Source organism: Ornithorhynchus anatinus, chromosome 11 (genome assembly GCF_004115215.2).
Source record: "Ornithorhynchus anatinus isolate Pmale09 chromosome 11, mOrnAna1.pri.v4, whole genome shotgun sequence".
Taxonomy (NCBI): domain Eukaryota; kingdom Metazoa; phylum Chordata; class Mammalia; order Monotremata; family Ornithorhynchidae; genus Ornithorhynchus; species Ornithorhynchus anatinus.
The window spans coordinates 16025170-16049115 of record NC_041738.1 but is presented as its reverse complement, the minus strand read 5'-3'; the positions used below and the strand labels follow the sequence as shown (position 1 = coordinate 16049115).

Here is a 23946-nt window from a genome sequence, read left to right as displayed (position 1 = left end):
TATCTGTAATTTATTTTAATGTTTGTATCCCCCTCTAGACTGTAAGATCCTTGTAGGCATCTCTGTTTTACGTAGTCTCCCAAGCACTAAATACAGTTGGCTGCACACAGTAAGTGCTCAATAAATACTGTTGATCAATTGACCGAAGTGGGTTTGCTTGAAGGAAGAGGGGAAGGACCCATCAGGGAGTGAGCACCTGAAGAGGGTCGCCAGAGAAGAAGGGGATATGCAAACATATTTAATAATAATAATAATAATAATGTTGGTATTTGTTAAGCGCTTACTATGTGCAGAGCACTGTCCTAAGCACTGGGGTAGATACAGGGTAATCAGGTGGTCCCACGTGAAGCTCACCGTCTTCATCCCCATTTTACAGATGAGGGAGCTGAGGCACAAAGAAGTGAAGTGACTTGCCCACAGTCACACAGCTGACAAGTGGCAGAGCTGGAATTCGAACCCATGACCTCTAACTCCCAAGCCGGGGCTCTTTCCACTGAGCCACACTGCTTCTCTAGAGGGATAGGGCTGGAAGGTTAGGTAAAGGTGGTAGATTTTGAATGCCGGTGGGAGATCACCTCTTGAGAGATGCCTAATAAGAATGAGACCATAAATGGGAAGGTAGCGGGAGGTTGGTTGAGATGGGGGGAGACGTAGGGGAGACGATGATAAGAAGCAGTGTGGTTTAGTGGAAAGAGCACCGGCTTGGGAATCAGAGGATGTGGGTTCGAATACCGGCTCCGCCACCTGTCTGCTGTGTGTCTCCTCGGGCAAGTCACTTCACTTCTCTGTGCCTCAGTCACCTCATCTGTAAAATGGGGATTAAACGGTGAGCCCCACGTGGGACAGCCTGATTATCCTGAATCTCCCCCAGCTTTATGGGAAGCAGCGTGGCTCAGTGGAAAAGAGCCTGGGCTTCGGAGTCAGAGGTCATGAGTTCGACTCCCAGCTCTGCCACTTGTCAGCTGTGTGACTGTGGGCAAGTCACTTAACTTCTCTGTGCCTCAGTTCCCTCATCTGTAAAATGGGGATTAACTGTGAGCCTCACGTGGGACAACCTGATTACCCTGTATCTCCCCCAGCGCTTAGAACAGTGCTCAGCACATAGTAAGCACTTAACAAATACCAACATTACTCACTTAGAAAGTGGTTGGCACATAGAAAGCGCTTAAAAGATGCCGTTATTATTCTTATGGTTTCAATTTCGTCAGAGGCATCAGGGTTGTGGAAAGGAGGGTTGGGGGTGTCAGTGTGTCGGAAGCAATGTTGCCGAGTGGAAGGGTGGACGGAGGCACGGCATAGGAGGATGAATCTGAAATGGCTGAAGTTGGCCTGGTGCCTGGATTGGCTGCCAAGGGTATGCCACAGAATGGGCTTGGGAAGGTGCAGTAGATGGACGGCAGATGTCAGCCCGGTGCATGAAATCGACAGAGGAATAGACACAGCACGGCTTAGTGCAACGAGCCCAGGCCTGGAGTCCGATGACCCAGATTCTAATCCCAGCTCTGCCGCTTACATGTTGGAGCATGTTACATGTTACTTAGCTTCTCGGTGCTTCAGTTTCCTCATTTGTGAAATAGGGATTGAATCCTCCTCCCTCCAACTTGGACTGGGAGTCCCACATGGGACAGGGACTGGGTCCAACTTGATAACCTTTACCCTAGCACTTAGAATATTGCTTGACACAGAGTAAGTGCTTAATGAATACCATTGAAAAAATAAAAAGAGTAGTGTTCGGGGGAGAGGGCAGGGTCAAGGGTCTGGGTTTGTGTGATCCGCGGCCAACCGGTCCACCCAGGGGGAGCAGAGAGAGGCCTCCCCGTGCAACCCTATTCACTTTCCCTTCTGAGAAGCCTTGAGTTTGTATCCTTTAAGCATTTTGTTGCTTAACTCGCCCCTCAGCCCCCCAGCCCTTAGTTACACATCCTTAAACTCTGCTGCTCTCCCCTGCCTCTAATGTACGTCAATATCCGTCTCCTCCACTAGATTGTAAGCTTCTTTTGAACAGGGATCATGTCTACCTATCTACTCTATTCTCCCAAGCACTCAGTGCAGTGCTCTGCACACCGTAAGCTGGTCGATAAATACTATGAATTGTGGTATTTGTTACGTGCTTACTATGTGCCAGGCCCTGTACGAAGCCCTGGGGTGAATACAAGCAAATCGCCCTGTCCCACATGGGGCTTGGTCTCGATCCCCATTTTACAGATGAGGTAACTGAGGCACAGAGAAGTGAAGTGACTTGCCCAAGGTCACACAATGGACAGGTGCCGCTGCTTCTCCAACTGACGGATGGTTTGGTTCATGGTACTGGGATGGAAACCAACACTTCTCTGACACCTACATAGGATCCAGTTATAGCTTCCCCCATGCCTCCGGGGTCAAATGCCCACCCTTCCACACTAGCAGGAAGTGCTCTTCTTGATGCCATCTGCCCAGAGGCTTTTGGTTTAGTGCCCTGTGCTCTTCCATGTGGTGACCAACTGCCTGCCTGTATGTTGGCTTTGATGCCTTCCCAAGGATCAGTGCTGAGCTGGCCAGCCCACACCCTTGGCCCCCAACGAAAGGTGGGCATGAACTTTGCCCTTTTAAAATGCTGGAGGAGGGGTCTTCAGTAATAATGGCAGATGGCTCTATGGTGACACCCCTCCTTCAGGAAGGTTCCAAGGATGCCCGGTCCCTAGCCCTGCTGACCAAAATCCATCTGGCACTCTCAGGCTTCCCCTCTATTTCATCACATCTGCCCCATTCTCGCTTGCCTTGGCCAACTCTCCGCCACAGAGCACGTCAGACCCAACGCGATCTCCCAGAGTTGTCCAGGCCGGCAGAAGGAAGCAGGGTGCCCAGTAGGCACCAAACACACTGCTGACCCCCGGGATCCAGGAACTCACCAAGTCCACGAGCCTAGCTTTCGCCTCCGGGAATTCTCAGATGAGTTCGAGTCGGCTGTGAACTCTGCCTCGGCCCCTGACTGCAACATTGCCCCGAGTAGCCCTGAAAGTCCCACCGCTCAGAAGCACCAGGTGGCCTGATAGTTGGGATGGGAATCCTAGGTTCCTGGGTGAATGGAGTGTTATGGCAACCAGGGTGGAAGACTCCCTTCACTGTCTCTGGCTTCCTTAGAGCCAGCTTCATGCTCCGAAGCCTCAGCAAGGAGGGTGAAGGCAGGCCTCAAGTGGAACCTTTGGTGAGCTGAGAAAAGAGCACCAAATGACAGGCCAAAAGAACCCTTTGGCCCAAGGACCTTAGGAAGTAACAGGGATGAGCACGGGTTTGGTTCCTGGCTCGACCTATCACCGAAGGGAGCGGTAGACCCTCCAATTCCCTCGTCATGGGCACAGGACCTAGCCCTGGTAACCACCTCCCCTGAGCCACAAGCAGGTTCTCGCTCTCAGAACCTACGGCATTAAGTGGCCGGGGAGGCGACACCATTCCAGGGTTCTCGACTCTCAGCCGTAGGGCGACAGACTGGGTTGGACCAGTCAGGGGTCTCCAGCGGGGCCTCAGCCGCTGGGCAAATCCAGCCTGGGTCCCAAGAGGCCAGAAGAAAGAGCTGACCGAAGGGCCATCTGGCTCCAGATAGTGAGAATTTATGGAAAGAAACGAGCCGAGGGGCTACGGGAATAGGATGTCCCCCCTGTTCCCAGAACTTGGGGAATCGGGTGATGGATTGATGAAATGATCACTCAGTGACATTTATTGAGCGTGAACTGTATGCAGAGGCCTGTTCTAAGCACTTGGGAAAGTACAACACCATCGAGTGGGAAGTAACGATCCCTGCCCTCAAGGTCTTTACACTCTAGTGTGGGAGGCGGGCGTGCAAATAAGGTTTGGAGGGTTGGGGGGCTCCCGAGGTTCTAAGTTGCCATCCGCACCCATCGGAACCCCTGCTCTCAGAAATGGAAAGGTAAAGTATTGGTGTGGATGTGTGTAGGGGATGGAGAAAGATTCTCCACCCTTGCCCCCCAGGCCAAGAGACAGACAGGTACCAGGGTAGCTTTGAGGCCACAGGCTTGTGGCCCGGATGCATTCCCAGGAGCCCCGGGTCCCTTCACACCCCACGACTAGGGTTGTGCCCTACTCAGCTCAGTAGCTTGCGCCTCCTTGACTGGCAAGAAGTGTCCCCTTAAGGGGTCCTGTCGCCAAGCTGAGCCCTGGGCCGGCCCCACTGACCCAGCTGCGGCCGGAACCCATCGGACCTGCTGTCGCCATCAGCTGCCCTGATGCCTGGGGGCCCCAGGGTCCAGGCCCAGCAGCTCTCAGGACAGGCTGTGCCCTGAGAATGGCTGTACCCTTCCACAGAGCCCTAGAGGACCCCTCTGGTTCTGGGAAGCAAAAACTTCAGTGAGGGGTGTTGGGGGGGTGCCTTCAAATCCACACCCCGAGCCCTGCAACCCACCGCAGCCCCCCACAAGGCCTCAACCATCCAATGGGCCTGTCAGAACGTCCAAATATTAGCAAGCCTGAACCACTGAGGGGGTCGGCCAGGCCGAGAAACAGGCCGGCAGGGAGAGCGGGTGCAGTCAGAGGGTAGAGGGGCTCAGACCCACTCCTGAAACCCACCGGGGTTCCCGACGCTCCCCCGAGCACGTATTTCCAGGTCTGAAAAGTCAACTCTGAGAAAGGGTTGTTCCCTGAGTGTCGGGTTTCACTGATGCCAAGAACTTCACCCGGAACAGCTGGGCATAAGCCTATCTGCTTTGGAGCGTGGGGGTCAGGCAGGAAGGGGTCCCCTCTCCCGTAGGTACCCGGGGTTAGGAGGTCAGCTGCACTTGCTCCCTCCATTCCCACTTACAACTTCTGGAGAAACTGCATCCCATGCCATGCCTGGAATGTGCCATGACTGAGTTCTGTGAGCAGGTTGCAGCTCAGGTTCCTGGGGAAACACACACAAGCAGAATCAGTGGGTCCCCCCCAAGCTCATCAGTGGTCACCACTCAACGCTGACCCTACAGAGATGCACTCAGGACTGATTCTCTACTCACTTAGTGATCTGTCTGCCAACTAGTCAAAGAATGGTACGGCACTTGGTGGATGCCTACTGTGCAGAGCACTGTAGTAAGCACCTAGGAGAGGACAAGAGAGGTAGAAGACACAGTCCCTACCCACACGGAGCTTATTCAGTAAAAAAAGATCCCTGCGTTCAAGAAAATCTACTGGAATTTTGCCCTCCCAACTTAAGCATCTTCTTTAGAAATAACATGCACTGAACAGGAAGTGGGGTGGCTACATCGGATGTCCTTTTATTACGTGTTTGAAATCGTAGCTCATTCACTTTTAATTATTTTCCGAATGATAATCACTCCCCGTTGTTGGAATGTACATCGCACCACAATTTTTAAGCCTCATTAAACCTCCCTTGATGCCCAACACCAAATTCTCATGAGACCTCATTTTTGAATACACATTTCCCTGAATCTGCACAACTTTCTCCCCCGCCCCGGTGCATTTTGGCTTCCTGCTTGGGCCATTCAGCCAGAATGAAACATGTTTTCACTGGGTGTTGGGACCGGATGAGATGACAGAGTTAGAGAATGTATGCCACAGAGAGGAACATTATTATGATAAAACATAATGTTTTGCAGGTGAGGGAACTGAGGCAGAGAGAAATGAAGTGACTTGCCGCAAGTCACACAAGAGGAGAGAGGCAGAGCCAGAATTAGAACCCAAGTCCTCTGATTCCCTTTCCACTAGGCCATGCTGCTTCTCTATGCTCCTCATGTGCCTGGTTTCTGCTGTACTTTCCCAAGTGCTTAGTACAGTGCATAGCACTCAGTGAGTGCTCAGTTGATACCGATAATTTTTGCTACTATTTCTTCTATGACAGAGATACATCATGCTTAACCAGTGTGTGCTCAGCTGGTTTCAATGCAATCAGTACTCTCTCCTCCCCGTCCTCACCCTTCTGGCCCTGCTGAGGCCAAGCTGATGAGAACATTCCACAAAAGGCTTAAAGTGGGCTTTGTCTGTTCAGCCCCCTTTCCCCAGTGGTCTCCTAGACTTCAGAAGATGGGAGTTTAAACAACGCTTCCTCTTTGGGTTGGAAACTCTCAGGCAGGGGCAGGTCAGTGCAGATGGCACTCAATAAATAAGTAATTTACAAATATTTCGGTGTCAGCAAGATGTCAAATTAGAACCCACAGTATTTACTGAGCAGGTACTGTATGCCAGGCATTTGCAAACACCCAATAAAAGTGAAAGGCAAGGTCCCTTGCCCTTGAGAAGCTTCCAGTTTAATGGGGGAGTAAAGCAGAGGGAAAATCCAAACAACTAAAACAAAAGTAGGCAATTATTCATTCATTCATTCAATAGTATTTATTGAGCGCTTACTATGTGCAGAGCACTGTACTAAGCGCTTGGGATGAACAAGTTGGCAACAGATAGAGACAGTCCCTGCCGTTTGACGGGCTTACGGTCTAATCGGGGGAGACGGACAGACAAGAACAATGGCACTAAACAGCGTCAAGGGGAAGAACATCTCGTAAAAACAATGGCAACTAAATAGAATCAAGGCGATGTACAATTCATTAACAAAATAAATAGGGTAACGAAAATATATACAGTTGAGCGGAGGAGTACAGTGCTGTGGGGATGGGAAGGGAGAGGTGGAGGAGCAGAGGGAAAAGGGGAAAATGAGGCTTAAGCTGCGGAGAGGTAAAGGGGGGATGGCAGAGGGAGTAGAGGGGGAAGAGGAGCTCAGTCTGGGAACGCCTCTTGGAGGAGGTGATTTTTAAGTAAGGTTTTGAAGAGGGAAAGAGAATCAGTTTGGCGGAGGTGAGGAGGGAGGGCGTTCCAGGACCGCGGGAGGACGTGACCCAGGGGTCGACGGCGGGATAGGCGAGACCGAGGGACGGCGAGGAGGTGGGCGGCAGAGGAGCGGAGCGTGCGGGGTGGGCGGTAGAAAGAGAGAAGGGAGGAGAGGTAGGAAGGGGCAAGGTGATGGAGAGCCTTGAAGCCTAGAGTGAGGAGTTTTTGTTTGGAGCGGAGGTCGATAGGCAACCACTGGAGTTGTTTAAGAAGGGGAGTGACATGTCCAGATCGTTTCTGCAGGAAGATGAGCCGGGCAGCGGAGTGAAGAATAGACCGGAGCGGGGCGAGAGAGGAGGAAGGGAGGTCAGAGAGAAGGCTGACACAGTAGTCTAGCCGGGATATAACGAGAGCCCGTAATAGTAAGGTAGCCGTTTGGGTGGAGAGGAAAGGGTGGATCTTGGCGATATTGTAGAAGTGAAACCGGCAGGTCTTGGTGACGGATAGGATGTGTGGGGTGAACGAGAGGGACGAGTCAAGGATGACGCCGAGATTGCGGGCCTGCGGGATGGGAAGGATGGTCGTGCCATCCACGGTGATAGAGAAGTCTGGGAGCGGACCGGGTTTGGGAAGGAAGATGAGGAGCTCAGTCTTGCTCATGTTGAGTTTTAGGTGGCGGGCCGACATCCAGGTGGAGACGTCCCGAAGGCAGGAGGAGATGCGAGCCTGAAGGGAGGGGGAGAGGACAGGGGCGGAGATGTAGATCTGCGTGTCATCTGCGTAGAGATGGTAGTCAAAGCCGTGAGAGCGGATGAGTTCACCGAGGGAGTGAGTGTAAATGGAGAACAGAAGAGGGCCAAGAACTGACCCTTGAGGAACTCCAACAGTTAAAGGATGGGAGGGGGAGGAGGCTCCAGCGTAGGAGACCGAGAATGATCGGCCAGAGAGGTAAGAGGAGAACCAGGAGAGGACAGAGTCCGTGAAGCCAAGGTGAGATAAGGTATGGAGGAGGAGGGGATGGTCGACAGTGTCAAAGGCAGCAGAGAGGTCAAGGAGGATCAGAATGGAGTAGGAGCCATTGGATTTGGCAAGAAGGAGGTCATGGGTGACCTTAGAGAGAGCAGTCTCGGTAGAGTGGAGGGGACGGAAGCCAGATTGGAGGGGTCTAGGAGAGAATGGGAGTTAAGGAATTCTAGGCATCGATTGTAGACGACTCGTTCTAGGATTTTGGAAAGGAAAGGGTAGTAGGGAGATAGGACGATAACTGGAGGGGGAAGTGGGGTCAAGAGCGGGTTTTTTTAGGATGGGGGAGACGTGGGCATGTTTGAAGGCAGAGGGGAAGGAGGCCTTGGAGATTGAGTGGTTAAAAATAGAAGTTAAGGAAGGGAGGAGGGCAGGGGCGATGGTTTTAAGAAGGTGAGAGGGAATGGGGTCCGAGGCGCAGGTGGAGGGGGTGGCACTTGCGAGGAGGGAGGAGATCTCCTCTGAGGATACTGCAGGGAAGGATGGGAAAGTAGGGGAGGGGGTTGGTGGGGGGGAGGGGAGAGGCGGAGGGGTGACTTTGGGGAGCTCAGACCTGATCGTGTTGATTTTCGTGAGGAAATAGGTGGCCAGATCATTGGGGGTGAGAGATGGGGGAGGGGGAGGAACAGGGGGCCTAAGGAGAGAGTTAAAGGTCCGGAACAATCGGCGGGGGTGACGGGCATGGGTGTCGATGAGGGAGGAGAAGAAGCTTTGCATGGCGGAGGAGAGGGCAGAGTTAAGGCAGGAAAGGATAAATTTGAAGTGTGTGAGGTCGGCTTGGTGCTTGGACTTTCACCAGCAGCGCTCAGCAGCTCGAGCATAGGAGCGTAGGAGGCGGACGGAGGAGGTGATCCAGGGCTGTGGGTTAGTGGAGCGAGAGCGGCGGAGGGAAAGGGGGGCGAGAGAGTCGAGATGAGTAGAGAGGGTGGAGTTGAGAGCGGAGACCCGCTCGTCGAGAGTGGGAAGAGAGGACAGGGCGGCAAGGTGAGGAGAGATGCTATTGGAAAGACAGATGGGATCGAGAGAGCGGAGGTCTCTGTGGGGCAGTAGCGAAGATTTGCAGGGGGAGGGAGTGTGAGAGATAGGCAGATAGACACCCAAGTAAAAAGGGGGGCTAATGGGATGGTGTGGCTCCTTGCAGTGTATTTATTGAGCACCTGGGAGGATCCGGCAGAATTAGGAGACACAATCCCTGCCTTTGAGGAGCTGACAATTTTAGTAGGGGAAAGAGTCACAAAAGAAGTTGTCTGCTCTCCCTCCTGCTTAAACTATGAGCCCCATGTGGGTCAAGAACTGTGAACAACCTGCTTATCTTGTATCCAACCCAGAGCTTTAGTACAGTGCTTGAAATATAGTAAGTGCTTAACAAATGTAATAGAAAAAAAAATAATAATAAAGGTTCAGGACCTGAAGAGAAAGCAGAGGCGGAGGCTGGGATGACGGACAGAGATAAGTAAGGGCTTCGGGTTTGTAAGTTGAGATCAATCAAACAGTGGTATTTATTGAGGGCTTACTCCGTGCAGAGCACAGAGTTGGGAGTTGCTAGCTGCAACCCCTGCCCACAAGGAGCTTACAGTCTAGAGGGGAGATGTACAGAAGAGTTGCTAAGCTCAAGAGAAGCCAAACAATCTTATTTATCGAGAACTTTGTGCAGAGCACTGCACTAAGCACTTGGGAGAGTATAATATTACAGAGCTGATAGATACACTGCCTTCCCACATGAGCTTACAGTCTAGAGGGGGTTCCCTTAGCCCCAGGAGCTTATGCTATAATGGAGGAGCCAGGCATAGAAGGCTACTCCGACCACACATAAGCATGGGTGATGCAGATGGGTGCAAACCAAAATGGTGTTGCTAGAGGTGGCCGAATTAATAAGGGAAGGTTTGGGGCGGGGGGAGTGAGGTTTCAGGAAGCTTTAAATGGGGAAGAGCGATTGTCTGGAAGATTTGGCCGGGGAAGGGAGTTCCAGGCGATGTGAGTGAGAGGATGGAGGCAGCATGGTTGAGGGTGGAATGCAGTTGAGTCAGAAAATGAGCTACTAACTGGTTTCCACCTCCTTCCCTCCACTGGCACTGCATTCTCTCCACTGTCATCAATGACCTCCCCTTTGCCTAATGGTGTCTACTCCATCCTAATTCTCCTCAACCTCTCAGGTGCCTTTGCCAACGTGGACTACTCTCCCTTCTCCCTTCATTCAATCATATTTATTGAGTGCTCACTGAATGCAGAGCACTGTACTAACTGCTTAGGACAGTACAATCTAACAATAAAAAACCACTTTCCCTGTCCACAACAAGCTTGGCTTCACCTACACAGTCCTCTCCTGGTTCTCCTCCTATCTCTCTGGCAGCTTCTTCTCAGTCTCTTTCGTAGGCTTCTCTTCCACCTCTCGGCCCCAAACTGGGGGTCCCTCTCAAATCTCTATTTGAGGTCCCCTACCCTTTTCCCTAAACACTCATTCCCTTGGGGACCTCATCTGCTCCCAGTTTCAGCTATCACCTCTATGCAAATGTCTCCCAAATTTATCTTGCTAGCCCTGACCTTGCCTCCCTTTTATCTATACTCTTGTATTTTCTCTTGCCTACAAGACAGCTCCATTAAACTGTCTTGCCAGGAACTCAAGCATGTAGAAAAATGAATTTTCCATCTCTCCTCCTAAATCATCTCCTCTTACTAACTTTCCCACACCACCACTGCCATCTTCCCTCTTCCTGAAGACTGCAACCTGGACATTATCCTGGATTCCTCCCCCTTTTTCAACACTCACCTCCAATCTGTTTGGTTTTCCTCCATAACACTTCCAGAGTCCATCTTTTCTTCTCCAGCCAAACCACCACCACCACCCCGGGCCAGGAAATTGTTCTATTCCAGCTTGATTACTATATCAACCTCCTCACGGATCTCCCTGCCTCCAGGCTCTCCCCTCTCCAGTCTATAGTTCGGCTCTGCTGATTGGGTCACCATTTTAAAATGTCATTCTGCACTCCCCTCTCCTCCCAAACATCCAATCACCTTTGTTTCCAACAGAAACTCCGGCTCTTTCCCTCTTACCTCTCCACTCTCTTCTCCTTTCCACCAGCTGGTATTCTCCATTTCTCCCAAGCTCCCTTATTCACCGTGCTTTGTCCTCAATGCCTCTGACTGTGGCCCCTGTCTCTCAAGCTTATTCTCGCCCAGAACTCAACACGACCCTCTCTACTGAACTCAACTCACTCACTCCCCTATCCTTCCTTTGACCTTGTAGCAATCAATCAATCAGTGGTTGTTAATGAGCATTTCCCAGGGGCAGAGCACTGTATTAAGCCCTCGAGAAGTACAACAGAACTGGCAGGAATGTTCCCTGCCCAAAATGAGCTTTCAGCCTCAAGGGGGAGATGGACATTAACATGAATAAATAGTGTATAATACATCACAAAGGTATGTACATAAGTGCTAAGAGGTTGGGGGTAGGGCAAATATCAAATGTCCAAAGCTGCAGATCCAAGTGCACAGATGGCGCAGAGGGGAGAGTGAGCAAGGGAAAGGAGGACTTAATGGGGAAGGCTTCTTGGAGGAGATGTGACCTCAATAATGCTTTGAAGGTGGAGAGAGTGGTGGCAATAAAGGACATTCCAGGCTAGCGGGAGGACATGGGAAAGGGGCCAGTGGAGAGATAGATGAGATTGGGGGTCCACTGAGTAAGCTGGTGCTAGAAGATCAGAGTTTACAGGCTAAGCTGTAGAAGCAGATCAGTGAGGTGAGTTAGGATGGGGTGAGAGGATCGAGTGCTTTAAAGATAATGGTAGGGAGTTTCTGCTCGATGCAGAGGTGGATGGACAGCCACTGGAGGCTCCCGATGAGTGGGAAGGCATGGACTGAATGTTTTTGATGAAAAATGATCTGTGCAGCAGAATGAAGTACGGACTGGAGTGGGGAGAGACAAGAGACTGGGAGGTCAGCAGAGGCAGATGCAGTTCAAGGAGGGATAGGATAAGTGCTTGGATCCAAGAGGGAGTGGTTTGGATGGAGAGGAAAGGGCAGATTTTAGCAATGTTGGGAAGGTAGAACCAACAGGATTGGGTGACAGATTGAATATGAGGGTGGAATCATAGGGATTGGGACAACATCAAGGTACAGGAGAGTGATGTTGTCTACAGTGATGAGAAAATCAGTGGGAGGATAGGGTTTGGGTGGGAAGATAAGGGGTTCAGTTTTGGACATGTTTAGTTTGAGGCGTTGGCAGGACGCCATCCAGGTAGAGATGTCTCGAAGATAGGAGGAAATGTGAGATTTCAGGGAAGGAGACTGGTCGCAGCTGGAGATACAGATTTGGGAATCATCTGCATAGAGGTTGTAGTTGAAGCCCAGGGAGCAAATAAGTTCTCTTAAGGGAGTGGGTGTAGATGGAGAAGAGAAGGGGACCTAGAAGGAGGTCTTTAAGGGACCTTAAGGGAGGGTGGGAGACAGAAGGGAAGCCAGCAAAAGAAACTGAGAAGAAGCGATCTTGGAGGAGAACCAAGAGAGGACAATTTCAGTGAAGCCATGGTTGGATAAAGTTTCAAAGAGCAGGGGGAGGTCTACAGTGTTGAAGGCAGCTGAGAGGTCAAGGAGGATGAGGATACAGTAGAGGCCATCAGATTCGGCAGAAGAAGGTACGCGCTTACTTGAAAGAGGGCTGTTTCGGTGGAGTGGTGGAAGCCAAATTGGAAGGGATCTAGGAGAGAATTGGAAGAGAGGAAGTAGAGATGGTGGATGTAAACAACTTTCTCAAGAAATTTGGAGAGAAACGGTAAGGGAGATGGGGTGATAAATGGAGGGAGTCGTGAGATCCCACCGTCCCCTCCGCACCGCACTTACGTATACGTGTATAAATCTATAATTCTATTTATTTATAATGATGCCTGTTTACTTGTTTTGACATCTGTCTCCCCACTATCCCCGCCCCCCGCCAAGCCCGCCAGACTGTAAGCCCATTGTAGACAGGGATTGTCTCTCTTTATTCCCGCACCGTACTTTCCAAGCGCTTAGTACAGTGCTCTGAACACAATAAGCACTCAATAAATACGGTTGATTGAATGAATGAAAGTCAAGGGAGGGTTTTTTAGGATAGGGGACACATAAACTTGTTTGAAGTGGTGGGGAAGAAGCCAATGACAAGTGAATAGTTGAAGATGGCAGTCACAGAGGAAAGGGAGGGGGCAAGTGTTTTAAAAAGGTATGAAGGGTTGGGGTCTGAAGCACAGGTGGAGGGGTGGATTTAGAGAGGGGGTAGCTTTGGAGAGGAGGTGAGAGAAAGTTTGGGTTACTGCAAGGAATACACAGAGTCAAAGAGTGTGAGAAGGACCGGGGGCGGGGGGTTGTAGGGGAACAGGGGGAAAGACCCCACAGCTCCCTCCACTTATTGCCCTATCTCCTTCCTACAATTCCTCTCCAAACGCCCCAAGTGAGTTTTCTAAACCTGCTGTCTCCAGTTCTTCTCCTCCAATTCTCTCCCTGACACCCCTCCAATCTGCTTTCTGCCTCCTCCACTCGACAGAAACCACCCTCAAAGGTCACCTTCTTGCCAAATCCAATAGCCTCTACTCCATCCTACTCCTCCTTACCCTCTCAGCCGCCTCCAACGCTGTCGACCACCCCCTTCTCTTATCCAACTTTGGCTTCACTGACACTGTCCTCACCTGGTTCTCCCCATATCTCTCTGGCTCCTCATTCTCGGTCTCTTTCGCGGCTCCTCCTCTGCCTCCCACGGCCTAACTGTGGGAGTCCCTCAGGGCTCAGTTCTGGGTCCCCTTCTCTTCTCCGTCTACATTCACTCCCATGGAATCAGCTACCATCTCTATGCAGACGACTGCCAAATCTCTATCTCCAGATCTGATCTCTCTTCTCCTCTGCAGTCTCACGTTTCTTTCCGCCTTCAGAACATCTCTACCTAGATGTCCCACCGACACTTCCAACTTAACATGTCCAAAAGAGAGTTTCTTAGCTTCCCACACTGACTTTCCCTCTGACCCTCCCCCTGACTTTCCTGTCACTCTACACAGCACCACCATGCTTCCTGGTTTGCAAGTTACCCTCGACTCACTGCTCTCGTTCAACCCAGATATTCAATCTGCCACCAAATCTTATCAGTTCAACCTTCACGACACTGCTAAAATCTGCCGTTTCCTTTCCATCCAAAACGCTACCACATTCATTCAAGCACGTATCCTATCCCGCCGTGACTCCCGTAACAGCCATCTTACCTCTCTGCCTCCTGTTTCTCCCCACTCCAGTCCACACTTCACTCTGCTGCCTCGATTGGGTTTCTGTAAAAATGTTCACTCCATGTTTCCCCACCTCTCAAAACTTCCAGTGGTTGCCAATCCACCTCTGCCTCAAACAGAAATTCCTTACCATAGGCTTTAAAGCACTCCATCACCTTGGTCCTTCTTACCTTACCTCCCTGATTTCCTACTACAACCTCGCCCGCACCCTTGACTCCTCTAATGCCAAGCTACTCACTGTCCCTCTAGACCGTGAGCTTTTTGTGGGCAGGGGATTTCATTGTTATATTGTACTTCCCCAAGTGCTCGGTACAGTGCTCTGCACACAGTAGGTGCTCAATAAATACTATCGAATGAACAAACCTCCACATCTCACCTCTGGCCTGGAACTCCCTCACCTTTCATATCAGACCATCACTTTCCTCACCTTCAAAGCCTTAATGAAGGCACGTCTCCTCCAAGAGGCCTTCCCTAATTCGGCCCTCATTTCCTCTTCTCCTACTCCCTTCTGTGTCACCTTTGCATTTGAATTTATTCACACCTCCCTCAGCCCCACAGCACTCACGTACACATCTGTAATTTATTTATATTAATGCCTGCTTCCCCCTCTAGACTGTAAGCTCGTCGCAGGTAAGGAACGTGTCTACCAACTCCGTTATATTGCACTCTTCCAAAGGCTTAGTACAGTGCTCTGCACACAGTAAGCGCTCAGTAAAATGAACTCACTCCCCTTTCCAATCTGCCAAGCCTCTGCAATCCCCACCTTTACTGAAATCGAAATCCCACCTCCTCTAGAAGGCTTTTCCCAATTACCCAGTGGTACTCATTGAGCGCTCCCTCTGTGCAAAGCATTTATTTTTGTTCTCCCCAGTTATAGCCTCCCTAGTACCATTCCAGCTTCCAACTCCCTCACCCACTGCAGCAAACAGACCCCAGCTCTCCCCACATTCAAATCCCTCCCAAAATTCCCTCCAAAAAGCCTTCTCTGATCAATTTCCCGGCATTCTGAGCCACAACACCCCTTTCTGACAACCTGAACCTTTCTGAACTGATTTAGACTCTCCATACCCCTCATGCATCGATTCTGACCTTTCTGGTTGGAAGTATTTTTCTGTTTGCCTCTCTCATTAGGGTGTAAGCTCCTTGTGAGCAGAGATGGGTCATTTTGCTATTTCATTCTTCCCAAGGGCCTGGAATACGGCACCAACGGGAGCTCGGTAAGGGACCACTCCACCCTTTTGTGCCCATTTCTTCTCTTTCCAATCAATGGTACTTACTGAACGACTGTTGTGCAAGGAGCTCTGTGCCAAGCGCTTGGGAGAGTCCAACCCAGTAGAGTTGGTAGAAAGGATCCCTGTCCGTGAGTAGCTTAGAATCTAGAACTTTTGATCATATTGTTAGATGTTTTGAGCACTTCTTCCTCCCATTTGGAAATTATTTTTTGTCTAACCCCGGAGCGAGACTGGCAGCTTCTTGAGGGCAGGGATCATGGCTTCTTTTTGTTGTTGTTGTTGGTATTTGTTAAGCGCTTACTATGTGCTGAGCACTGTTCTAAGCGCTGGGGGAGATAAGGGGTAATCAGGTTGTCCCACGTGGGGCTCACAGTCTTCATCCCCATTTTACAGATGAGGTAACTGAGGCCCAGAGAAGTTAAGTGACTGGCCCAAAGTCACACAGCACACAGTGGCGGAGCCGGGATTAGAACCCACGACCTGACTCCTAAACCCGTGCTCTTTCCACTGAGCCATGCTGCATGGTTTCCTCAACTGGACTCTCCCAAGCACTCAGCTCAGTACTCTGCCCTCAGTAGATACTTGATAAATACCGCTGATTTATTAACTGATGATTGAGATGCTGGGTAAGAAGAACTGACAAAACTTAGCAGAGCAGTGAAGGCGAGTGCAGTGAAGGTGAGAACTGAAAGACAGTGAGGGGTGGAGAGGATTTTTTTTTTAAATGATAATGATTAAGCACTTGCTATGTGCCAGGCACTATACTAAACACTGTGGTAGATACAAGCTAATCAGGTTGGACACAGTCCATGTCACGCGTGGGGCTCACAGTCTTCTCATTTTACAGAGCAGGTAACTGAGACCCAGAGAAGTTAAGTGACTTGCCCAAGCTCATCCAGCAGATAAGCGGTAGATCCAGGATTAGAACCCAGGTCTTTCTGACTTCCAGGCCCGTGCTCTATCCACTAGGCCACACTGCTTCTCTGAGCACCCTCTGAGACTCTGTTGCGCTGCAATTTTCAAGAGCTCAGCACGGTGCTCTGAACAAAGTAACCGCTCGATAAATCCCCTTGATTCTATTTATTGCTATTGTTTTTGTCTGTGTGTCTCCCCCGATTAGACTGCAAGCCCGTCAATGGGCAGGGATTGTCTCTATCTGTTGCCGAATTGTACATTCCAAGCGCTTAGTACAGTGCTCTGCACATAGTAAGAACTCAATAAATACTATTGAATGAATGGATAAATCGACTGAATGATTATCTCTGAGAATCCCTCCACAACCTTTCTAAATCAGCCACGAGGTGCTGAATCTGTTAGTCTCTCATTTATTAAAATCGCCATCGCAAACTTACAGAAACTGCAGAAAGGGGAGTGGTTCAAAGGTACACTTCTCAATGACCTGGATTTTATTGCAGGAGGCATCCCTGTTTAAAAGAAATTGAAAGACAGTTTTGAACTTCGAACGATCCACTTATTTCACGGGCAGCGATTACATCCTGCTTCCACTGGCTAGTTAGTTCTGTTGGAATTCCCACCTGTAAGAACGCTCCATATAATTTTAAATTGGCTTCTATCCTTAGAAAGTATTTTTCACGTGTTCATCTCAAACCGTGAAAGAAATCACTTTGGGCCGGCCTTTCAGGCCCCCGAAACTACACATCCCTGCTGCCGGTCCAGTGGAGAGTGCTCAGCTCGGGAAACCGGACGACCTGGGTCCTGGTCCCGGTTCAGCCGGCTGGGCTACGTCGTTGGCCGTGGAGGTTTCCGACAATGACCCACCTAGTCCGTTCTGCAGCAAGGTGGACACACTCCTGGAGAACAGCCACCCAAATGTGTGCAGGTGAAAACCTCAGCGGCTCCCGAGGCCGGTGCCTGCTGGGTCGTGGGGCCCTGGCGAAGCACCGGCTTTAGAAATACCCGTCCACGGGGCTACTCACCGTCCTCCCTACCCACCGCTGTCACACACACGCTGCCAACATGCTCTTTTAACACCTCGGACCCCCAGGGAAATATAACCGGCCCTCTAGCCACCAGCACTCCTGCACATGGGTCCCCGATCCCAAGGCCCGTCCACCATTCCTGATGGACACGCCCCTGTCGTCTCCAATCAATCGATCCATCAATGATGTTTATTGAGGGCTTACTGCATGGAGAGCTCAGTGTTGGTAGCCATATTCCCCGCTCACACCAAGTTTAGAGTCTAGCGGGGGAGACCGACGATAAAATAATCATCATCATCACCCGGTCAACTCCCCGCCCAGAATCCTGGGCGGAAGCAAGCCAGCCTGGTCCTTTGCAATCCCGGCTCGGCCACTTGTCAGCTGTGTGACTTTGGGCAAGTCACTTCACTTCTCGGTGCCTCAGTGACCTCATCTGTAAAATGGGGATTAAGACTGTGAGCCCCACGTGGGACAACCTGATTACCCTGTGTCTACCCCAGTGCTTAGAACAGTGCTTGGCACATAGTAAGCGTTTAACAAATACCAACATTAAGTTCCGGGGGTCCAGGTTTTCCCACTCTGTGTATTGAAGAGGGTCTTCCCAGGGAGCAGCCACAGCCCTCTCTAGTTCTTTGCCCGCTGCCGGGATGCTCAATGCCATTTCCTGCCACCAGCCCCCACCCAACCTTACATTCTTCCCTGCTTCAGTGCCCCCTCGCATAAACCACCACTGGGATGTCCTCATTTTACATTTAATAATAATAATTAAAACAATTATGGCATTTGTGAAGCACTTACATCTCAGGCGCCGTACTAAACGCTGGGGCAGATGCAAGCAAATCCAATTGGACACAGTCCCATGTGGGGCTCATGGTCTCAATCCCCATTTTACAGATGAGGTAACTGAGGCCCAGAGAAGTGGACTGACTTGCCCAAGGCCACACAGCAGTCAAGTGGGAGTGCCTTCTGACTCCCAGGCCTGTGCTCTATCCACTACGCCATGCTGCTTCTCACATTCTACAGATTCACCTACCACCAGGACACAACCGGTTCCGGGGGGAGCCCGGACATCTGGCTTTCGGAAGGTCTGAGGTCCAGGTACAGGGGGAGTTGGTGGGCCAACCTCGGCCTTCCAGTTTAGGGGTTGATCTGGAGTCAGGAGACTCCCCAAGTAGAAAGTCCTCACGCAGGAGTTCAGTGCCTGAAGCACTGCCAGTACTCAGTGACAATAATAATTAATACCAATAATGATTATGGTACTTGTTAAGCACTTGCTAAGCGCCAAGCGCTGTTCTAAGCACTGGAGTAGGTACAAGTTAATCAGGTTGGACACAGTCGCTCCCCACGGGCATCCCACTCTTAATCCCCATTTTACAGATGAGGTAACTGAGGCCCAGAGAAGTGACTTACCCAAGTTCATACAGCACGCACGTGGCGGAGCCGGAATTAGAACCCAGGTCCTTCTGACTCCCAGGCTTGCGCTCTATTCATTAAGCCATTATGCCTCTTGGGAAGAAGCAGAAAGAGCATGGACCTGGGAGTCAGAGGACATGCGTTCTAATCCCAGCTCTGTCACTTGTCTCAATTGTATTTATTGAGCACTTACTGTGTGCAAAGCATGGTACTAAGCACTTGGGAGAGAACAATATATCAACAAACAGACACATCCCCTGCCCACAACAAGATTACAGTCTAGAGGGGACCTTGGGCAAGTTATTTCACTTCTGTGTGCCTCAGTTACCTCATCTGTAAAATTAAACCCACCTCCCTCCGACTCAGACTGGGACCCTTATGCGAGAAAGGGATTGTGTTCACCCTGATTACCTTCAATCTATCCAGTGCCTAGAACAGAACTTGATACATAATAAGTGTTTAACAAATACCATAAAAAATTCAAAAAACCCATAAAAATGAACTTACAAATATTTCAGTGTCAGCAGGCCATCAAATGAATCCTTGTGCAGCTCACTCAACTCATTATCCCTGAGAGTTCTGAGGGGAAAAGAGGGGATCGATGGAGCAAGACGGAAAGCACTTGGGACGCTCTGGTCTGTGAGGTAGGCTGGGAAAAGAGGGATTGGAGCCACACATTCTCCCAGAAAAAGAGGAACTGGATCTGCGTAGGGATCTGGGCAAAGCGGGACTGGAGCCTTGCATGTGCCTGGATATGAGGGACTAGAGTCACACATGCTCCTGGGGAAAGAGGGATTGGAGCCACTTGGGACCCTGGGATAGGAGAGATTGGACTCACACATACTTCCAGGAAGAAAGGGACATGTCCCTGGGATAAAAAGGACCAGAGTAGCACCTGTTCCTGGGATAAGAGGGATAGAGGCTGGGCATGTTCCCTACTCTACCTGCTTTAATCCCCGGAAGCTCCACCTCCTCTCTTCCCTGGGGGTTCAGGGCCTCCCATGAGCCACTTCCCTCTGCGAGGGCTAAAGGCTAAGCCTGGCCCGGGTGACAGCAGGACCACCTCCAATCCTTCTTCCGTGCCAAGGGGGATACCTGAGTTCCAGGGGAATGCCCAACACCCTCTCTCCTCATCTTTCCTCGCATACATTTCCAGGTAGGTGTAGCCCAGCAGTGTCCCCGTCAAATCCCACGGCAATCCTAGCGTCTTCCTTCCGACCAGCTACATACTGCCTGTCGGAAAGCGGGCGGGAACTCTCCCCTCCCCATTTCCCTCTCGCTCCTGGGGAAGAGGAAGCCGTGAGAAGCCCTGCTGCCTACATTTCTCCAGCTTCAAATCCTTGGGTCAGCCAGCTGAGGATTCACCTAAGAACTGGGGCCATGGGGGCAGGTTTTCATTCATCACAGCTTTACGGACAAACAAGGCAGTCCCTCAGAGTTAGAACTCCCTCTTCTAGTGGAAGGGTTTTCAGGGTTGGAAATGAGAAAGTTCAGGGCTTTACTCACAGACTCTCAGCCCACGGATAGGCCTTCCAAATTTTGTCTTCAATGGTAGAAATAGAATTTCCCCGGAAATCTCTGTGAAGAAACGTGTTTCCCATCACCGCTCTTCAACTTGCAGAGCACACAGGAAGAACGGTTACGCACTTCAGGGTGAATGTGTCAACATGCGAACCACGTGCCCGGCTCGCGGTTTCCTCACAACGAACCGGGTACGGGGCAGACTGACTGGGGGAGCTGTTGCAGCATAAACGGCAGCGGGGCAGCCAATTTGGGAAAAGCAGTTTGACCTACTGGCAAGAGCATGAGGTCGGGAGGCGGGAGACCCAGGTTCTAATCCCCGCTCTGCCCCATGCCTGCTGGGTGACCCGGACAAGCCGCTTAACCTCTCTGGGCCTCCAGTTCCTCATCTGCAAAACGGGGAGAATAATCGATCAACGGTCTTTAATGAGCACCTCCTAAGCCCTTGCAAGACTACAGCAGAAGCAAGACCCATGGGCCCTGCCCTCAAGGAGCTTCCAATCCGATGGGATGGGCAGAATGATTAAAAAAAATACAAGGAGGGGGAGGCAAGAGGAAACCAATCAGGAAATAATCAATCAGTTACTCAATGTCCACTGAGTGCTTATTGTGTGCAGAGCACTGTACTAAGCAGTTGGGAGAACATAATACAGTTAGAGTTGGAGGGTGTGATCTCTGTCCACAGGAAGCTATCAGGATAACATCACTAACAAACACCGTGAAGATTGGAGATCACTGATGTGCTCTACATGAGAAGCTCCTTGAGGGTGGACAGCACATCTACCAACCACCTTGTACGGTGCTCTTTCAAATGCTCAGTACAGTGCTCATGATGGTACAGTAGACACTCTGTAAATTCCATCAAATGGACTGATGGATCAGTTGGAAGTTGCAAATCCTGTGGCTCCGACTGGGACTTCACCTACCCACCTGCACCCCACATTCCTACCCTGCTCTCTCTCTCTGGCCTCAAATGTCCCACCCCCAGAGCACCGCACCCCAGGAACTTACTGAGCACTCACCGAGGGCACAGCACTGTATTAAATGCTTGGGATAGTACATTAAAAGTAGAAACCCCTGCCCTCAAAAAACTTACAATCTAAAGCAGTGTGGTCTACTGGATTGAGCACAGGCCCGGGGGTCAGAAGAACCTAGGTTGTAATCCTGGCTCTGCTACTAGCCTGCAGTGTGACCTTGGGCAAGTCACTTAACCTCTCCGTGCCTTAGTTTCCTCATCTGTAAAATGGAATTAAGAACTTTGAGCCCCATGTGGGACACAGACTGTTTCCCACCTGATTAGCTTGTATCGACTCCAGCACTTAGTAGAGTACCTGGCCCATAGTAAGCGCTTGACAAATGCTATTCAAAAAACCCCTAAGGACCAAAATCATTTTAAAACAGTAGGAAGGAGAGGATGGAAACAGGTTTAAATGATAAAGTGCGTTAAGTCGACGTGCGTCTGCAAAGTCGGGTGGCTTGAGGATGCATTTGGGCCTAAGTGATGGTTAGGAGGAGGTGACAGAGGGAGGAAAATCAACTCAGGGAAGCTTTCTGGGGCAGGTGGGCTCTTCAATCTGTCTCCACCTTTCAAGCATGTCTAGATGCAGCAAAGGGAACTCCTGCTCATCTCTCATCACCCTTGACCTTTTCCTGCCCCGTTCACTCCTCCTCCTATGCCACCTTGGTTTTACTGCCACGGTCCTTCCTCTGACCCATTTCTTCTCAATTATTTTGCTGGCTCCTTCCCCCCATAACTGGGGGTGCCCTCGAGGCTCTGCCCAGGGTCCCCTACTCTTCTCGCTTGACGCTTACTCCCTCAAACACCTCATCTACCACCTCAGCTCCGGCTTCCACCTACCAGACCGTAAGCTCCTTGCGGGCAGGGATGGTGTCTAACAACTCTATTTTTTGCGCTCTCCCAAGGGCTTAGTATAGTGCTCTGCAAACAATACATACCATTGATTGATTGTTTGCATGCAGATGACTACAAAAATCTGTCTTACTAGCCCCTACTTCTCTTGCCTTTCGCAATCTCCCCTTGCCTCTGGGACATCTTCATGCAGATATCCTATCTGCACCTTAGTTAAAAAAAAAAAGCTAAACTCATCTTTCCTCCTGAATCCTCCCCAATCCCAACTGACAACCTCACCGTCCTCCCTATCTGGCATTGCGCCTTCACCCTTCTTCAACTCCCCGATCTAATCTAACACCCACATTTCCCAGAGTCACCTTTTCCTCTCCATCCAAACAGTCCCTCCCCTCCCTTCCCACCCCCAACTCCAGCTGCTCATCATCTCCTGATTTGACTAGTGCCGCAGCATCGTCCTTGGTCTCTCCGCCCCCAGCTTTTCCCCTCTCCAATCCATACTTCCTTCAGATCATCTTCCTTAAACTTCATTCTGCACAGACCTCTTCCATCCTTAAAAACCTCTAGTTGTTACCTAGTCCTCGCTGGGCAAACACAGAGATTCTTGTCTGTTAGCTTTGAGGAAATCTTCGGTTTACCAATCCACTCACTTCTATCCACTACATTCCAGTTTATCGTCTCGCTGGGCCTCATTCTTGCCTCCCCTTTTCCCTGCCTAGAACTCCCTTCCCCTTCAAATCCACCAGATAACAGATCTCTCCTCTTACTCTTTCCCCACTACAATCTAGCTCACTCTTGTCATTTCTCTAACCCCAGTTTACTCTCTTTATCTCAATACTGTCTCGCTGCTGACGTCCTCCCTCCGGCCTGGAACTCCTTCCCCTTTCATATCCAGCAGAACGTTGATCTCCCCATCTTCAGAGCCCTGCTAACGTCATGTCTCCTCTGCCCAACCTACTCTCCCTCCCTGCTGATCACTGGTGCAGAACCTCTTTAAGCAATCTGATGCTCATCACCGCCCCTATCATGGTGCACAAATGTTCATTTCCTTAAACTCTTCTGTTTCCCCTCTCTGTAATTTTTCAATGTAAGCTCTTCCAAACGCTTAGGATGGCGCTCTGCGTACCATAAGCACTGAATAAGTGTTATTGATTGATTCTAAGCCTTTCTGAAATCTCACTTCTGCCGGGAGGCATTCCCGGATTAATTTCTCTTTGCCCCAGGTCCCAACATCTCGCCTCTCATCTCAGCACTTCTGCAATCACAACCTTCAGTGGGTCTTTCAGACACATTGATTTACTCCTCAGTCAGTGGTATTTACCTATCCACTGTATTTGCTGAGGTCTTACTATGTGCAGAACACTGTACTACGCGCTCGGGAGAGTGCAATACAACAGAATTAGCAGACACGTTTACTCTACTACTTAAACACATCTTCTTCCTCTCTGTAAACGATGTTGTATCTGTCTCCCTTGCTGGAAGGTAAACTCCTTGAGGGCAGGGATTACATCTTTCATTCATTCATTCAATAGTATTTATTGAGCGCTTACTATGTGCAGAGCACTGTACTAAGTGCTTGGGATGAACAAGTTGGCAACAGATAGAGACAGTCCCTGCCGTTTGACGGGCTTACGGTCTAATCGGGGGAGACGGACAGACAAGAACAATGGCAATAAATAGAGTCAAGGGGAAGAACATCTCGTAAAAACTATGGCAACTAAATAGAATCGAGGCGATGTACAATTCATTAACAAAATAAATAGGGTAACGAAAATATATACAGTCGAGCGGAGGAGTACAGTGCTGTGGGGATGGGAAGGGAGAGGTGGAGGAGCAGAGGGAAAAGGGGAAAATGAGGCTTAAGCTGCGGAGAGGTAAAGGGGGGATGGCAGAGGGAGTAGAGGGAGAAGAGGAGCTCAGTCTGGGAACGCCTCTCGGAGGAGGTGAGTTTTAAGTAGGGTTTT

The 23946-nt window shown here is 50.4% G+C and overlaps 1 protein-coding gene across 1 annotated transcript in view; it reads right to left on the bottom strand.

Annotated features, from left to right (window-relative positions):
* The window catches only part of LOC100087479 (leucine-rich repeat-containing protein 37A2), a 57482-nt gene that overhangs the window by 28637 nt on the left and 4899 nt on the right, over window positions 1–23946 (bottom strand). Inside the window, exons 2-5 of the mRNA XM_029074690.2 lie at window positions 20101–20172; window positions 19102–19173; window positions 16594–16665; window positions 4793–4873 (exon numbers count right to left, since the gene is read on the bottom strand). Of these exons, the coding sequence (XP_028930523.1) occupies window positions 4793–4873; window positions 16594–16665; window positions 19102–19173; window positions 20101–20172 (297 nt within the window). The remainder of the gene's footprint in view (window positions 1–4792; window positions 4874–16593; window positions 16666–19101; window positions 19174–20100; window positions 20173–23946) is intronic.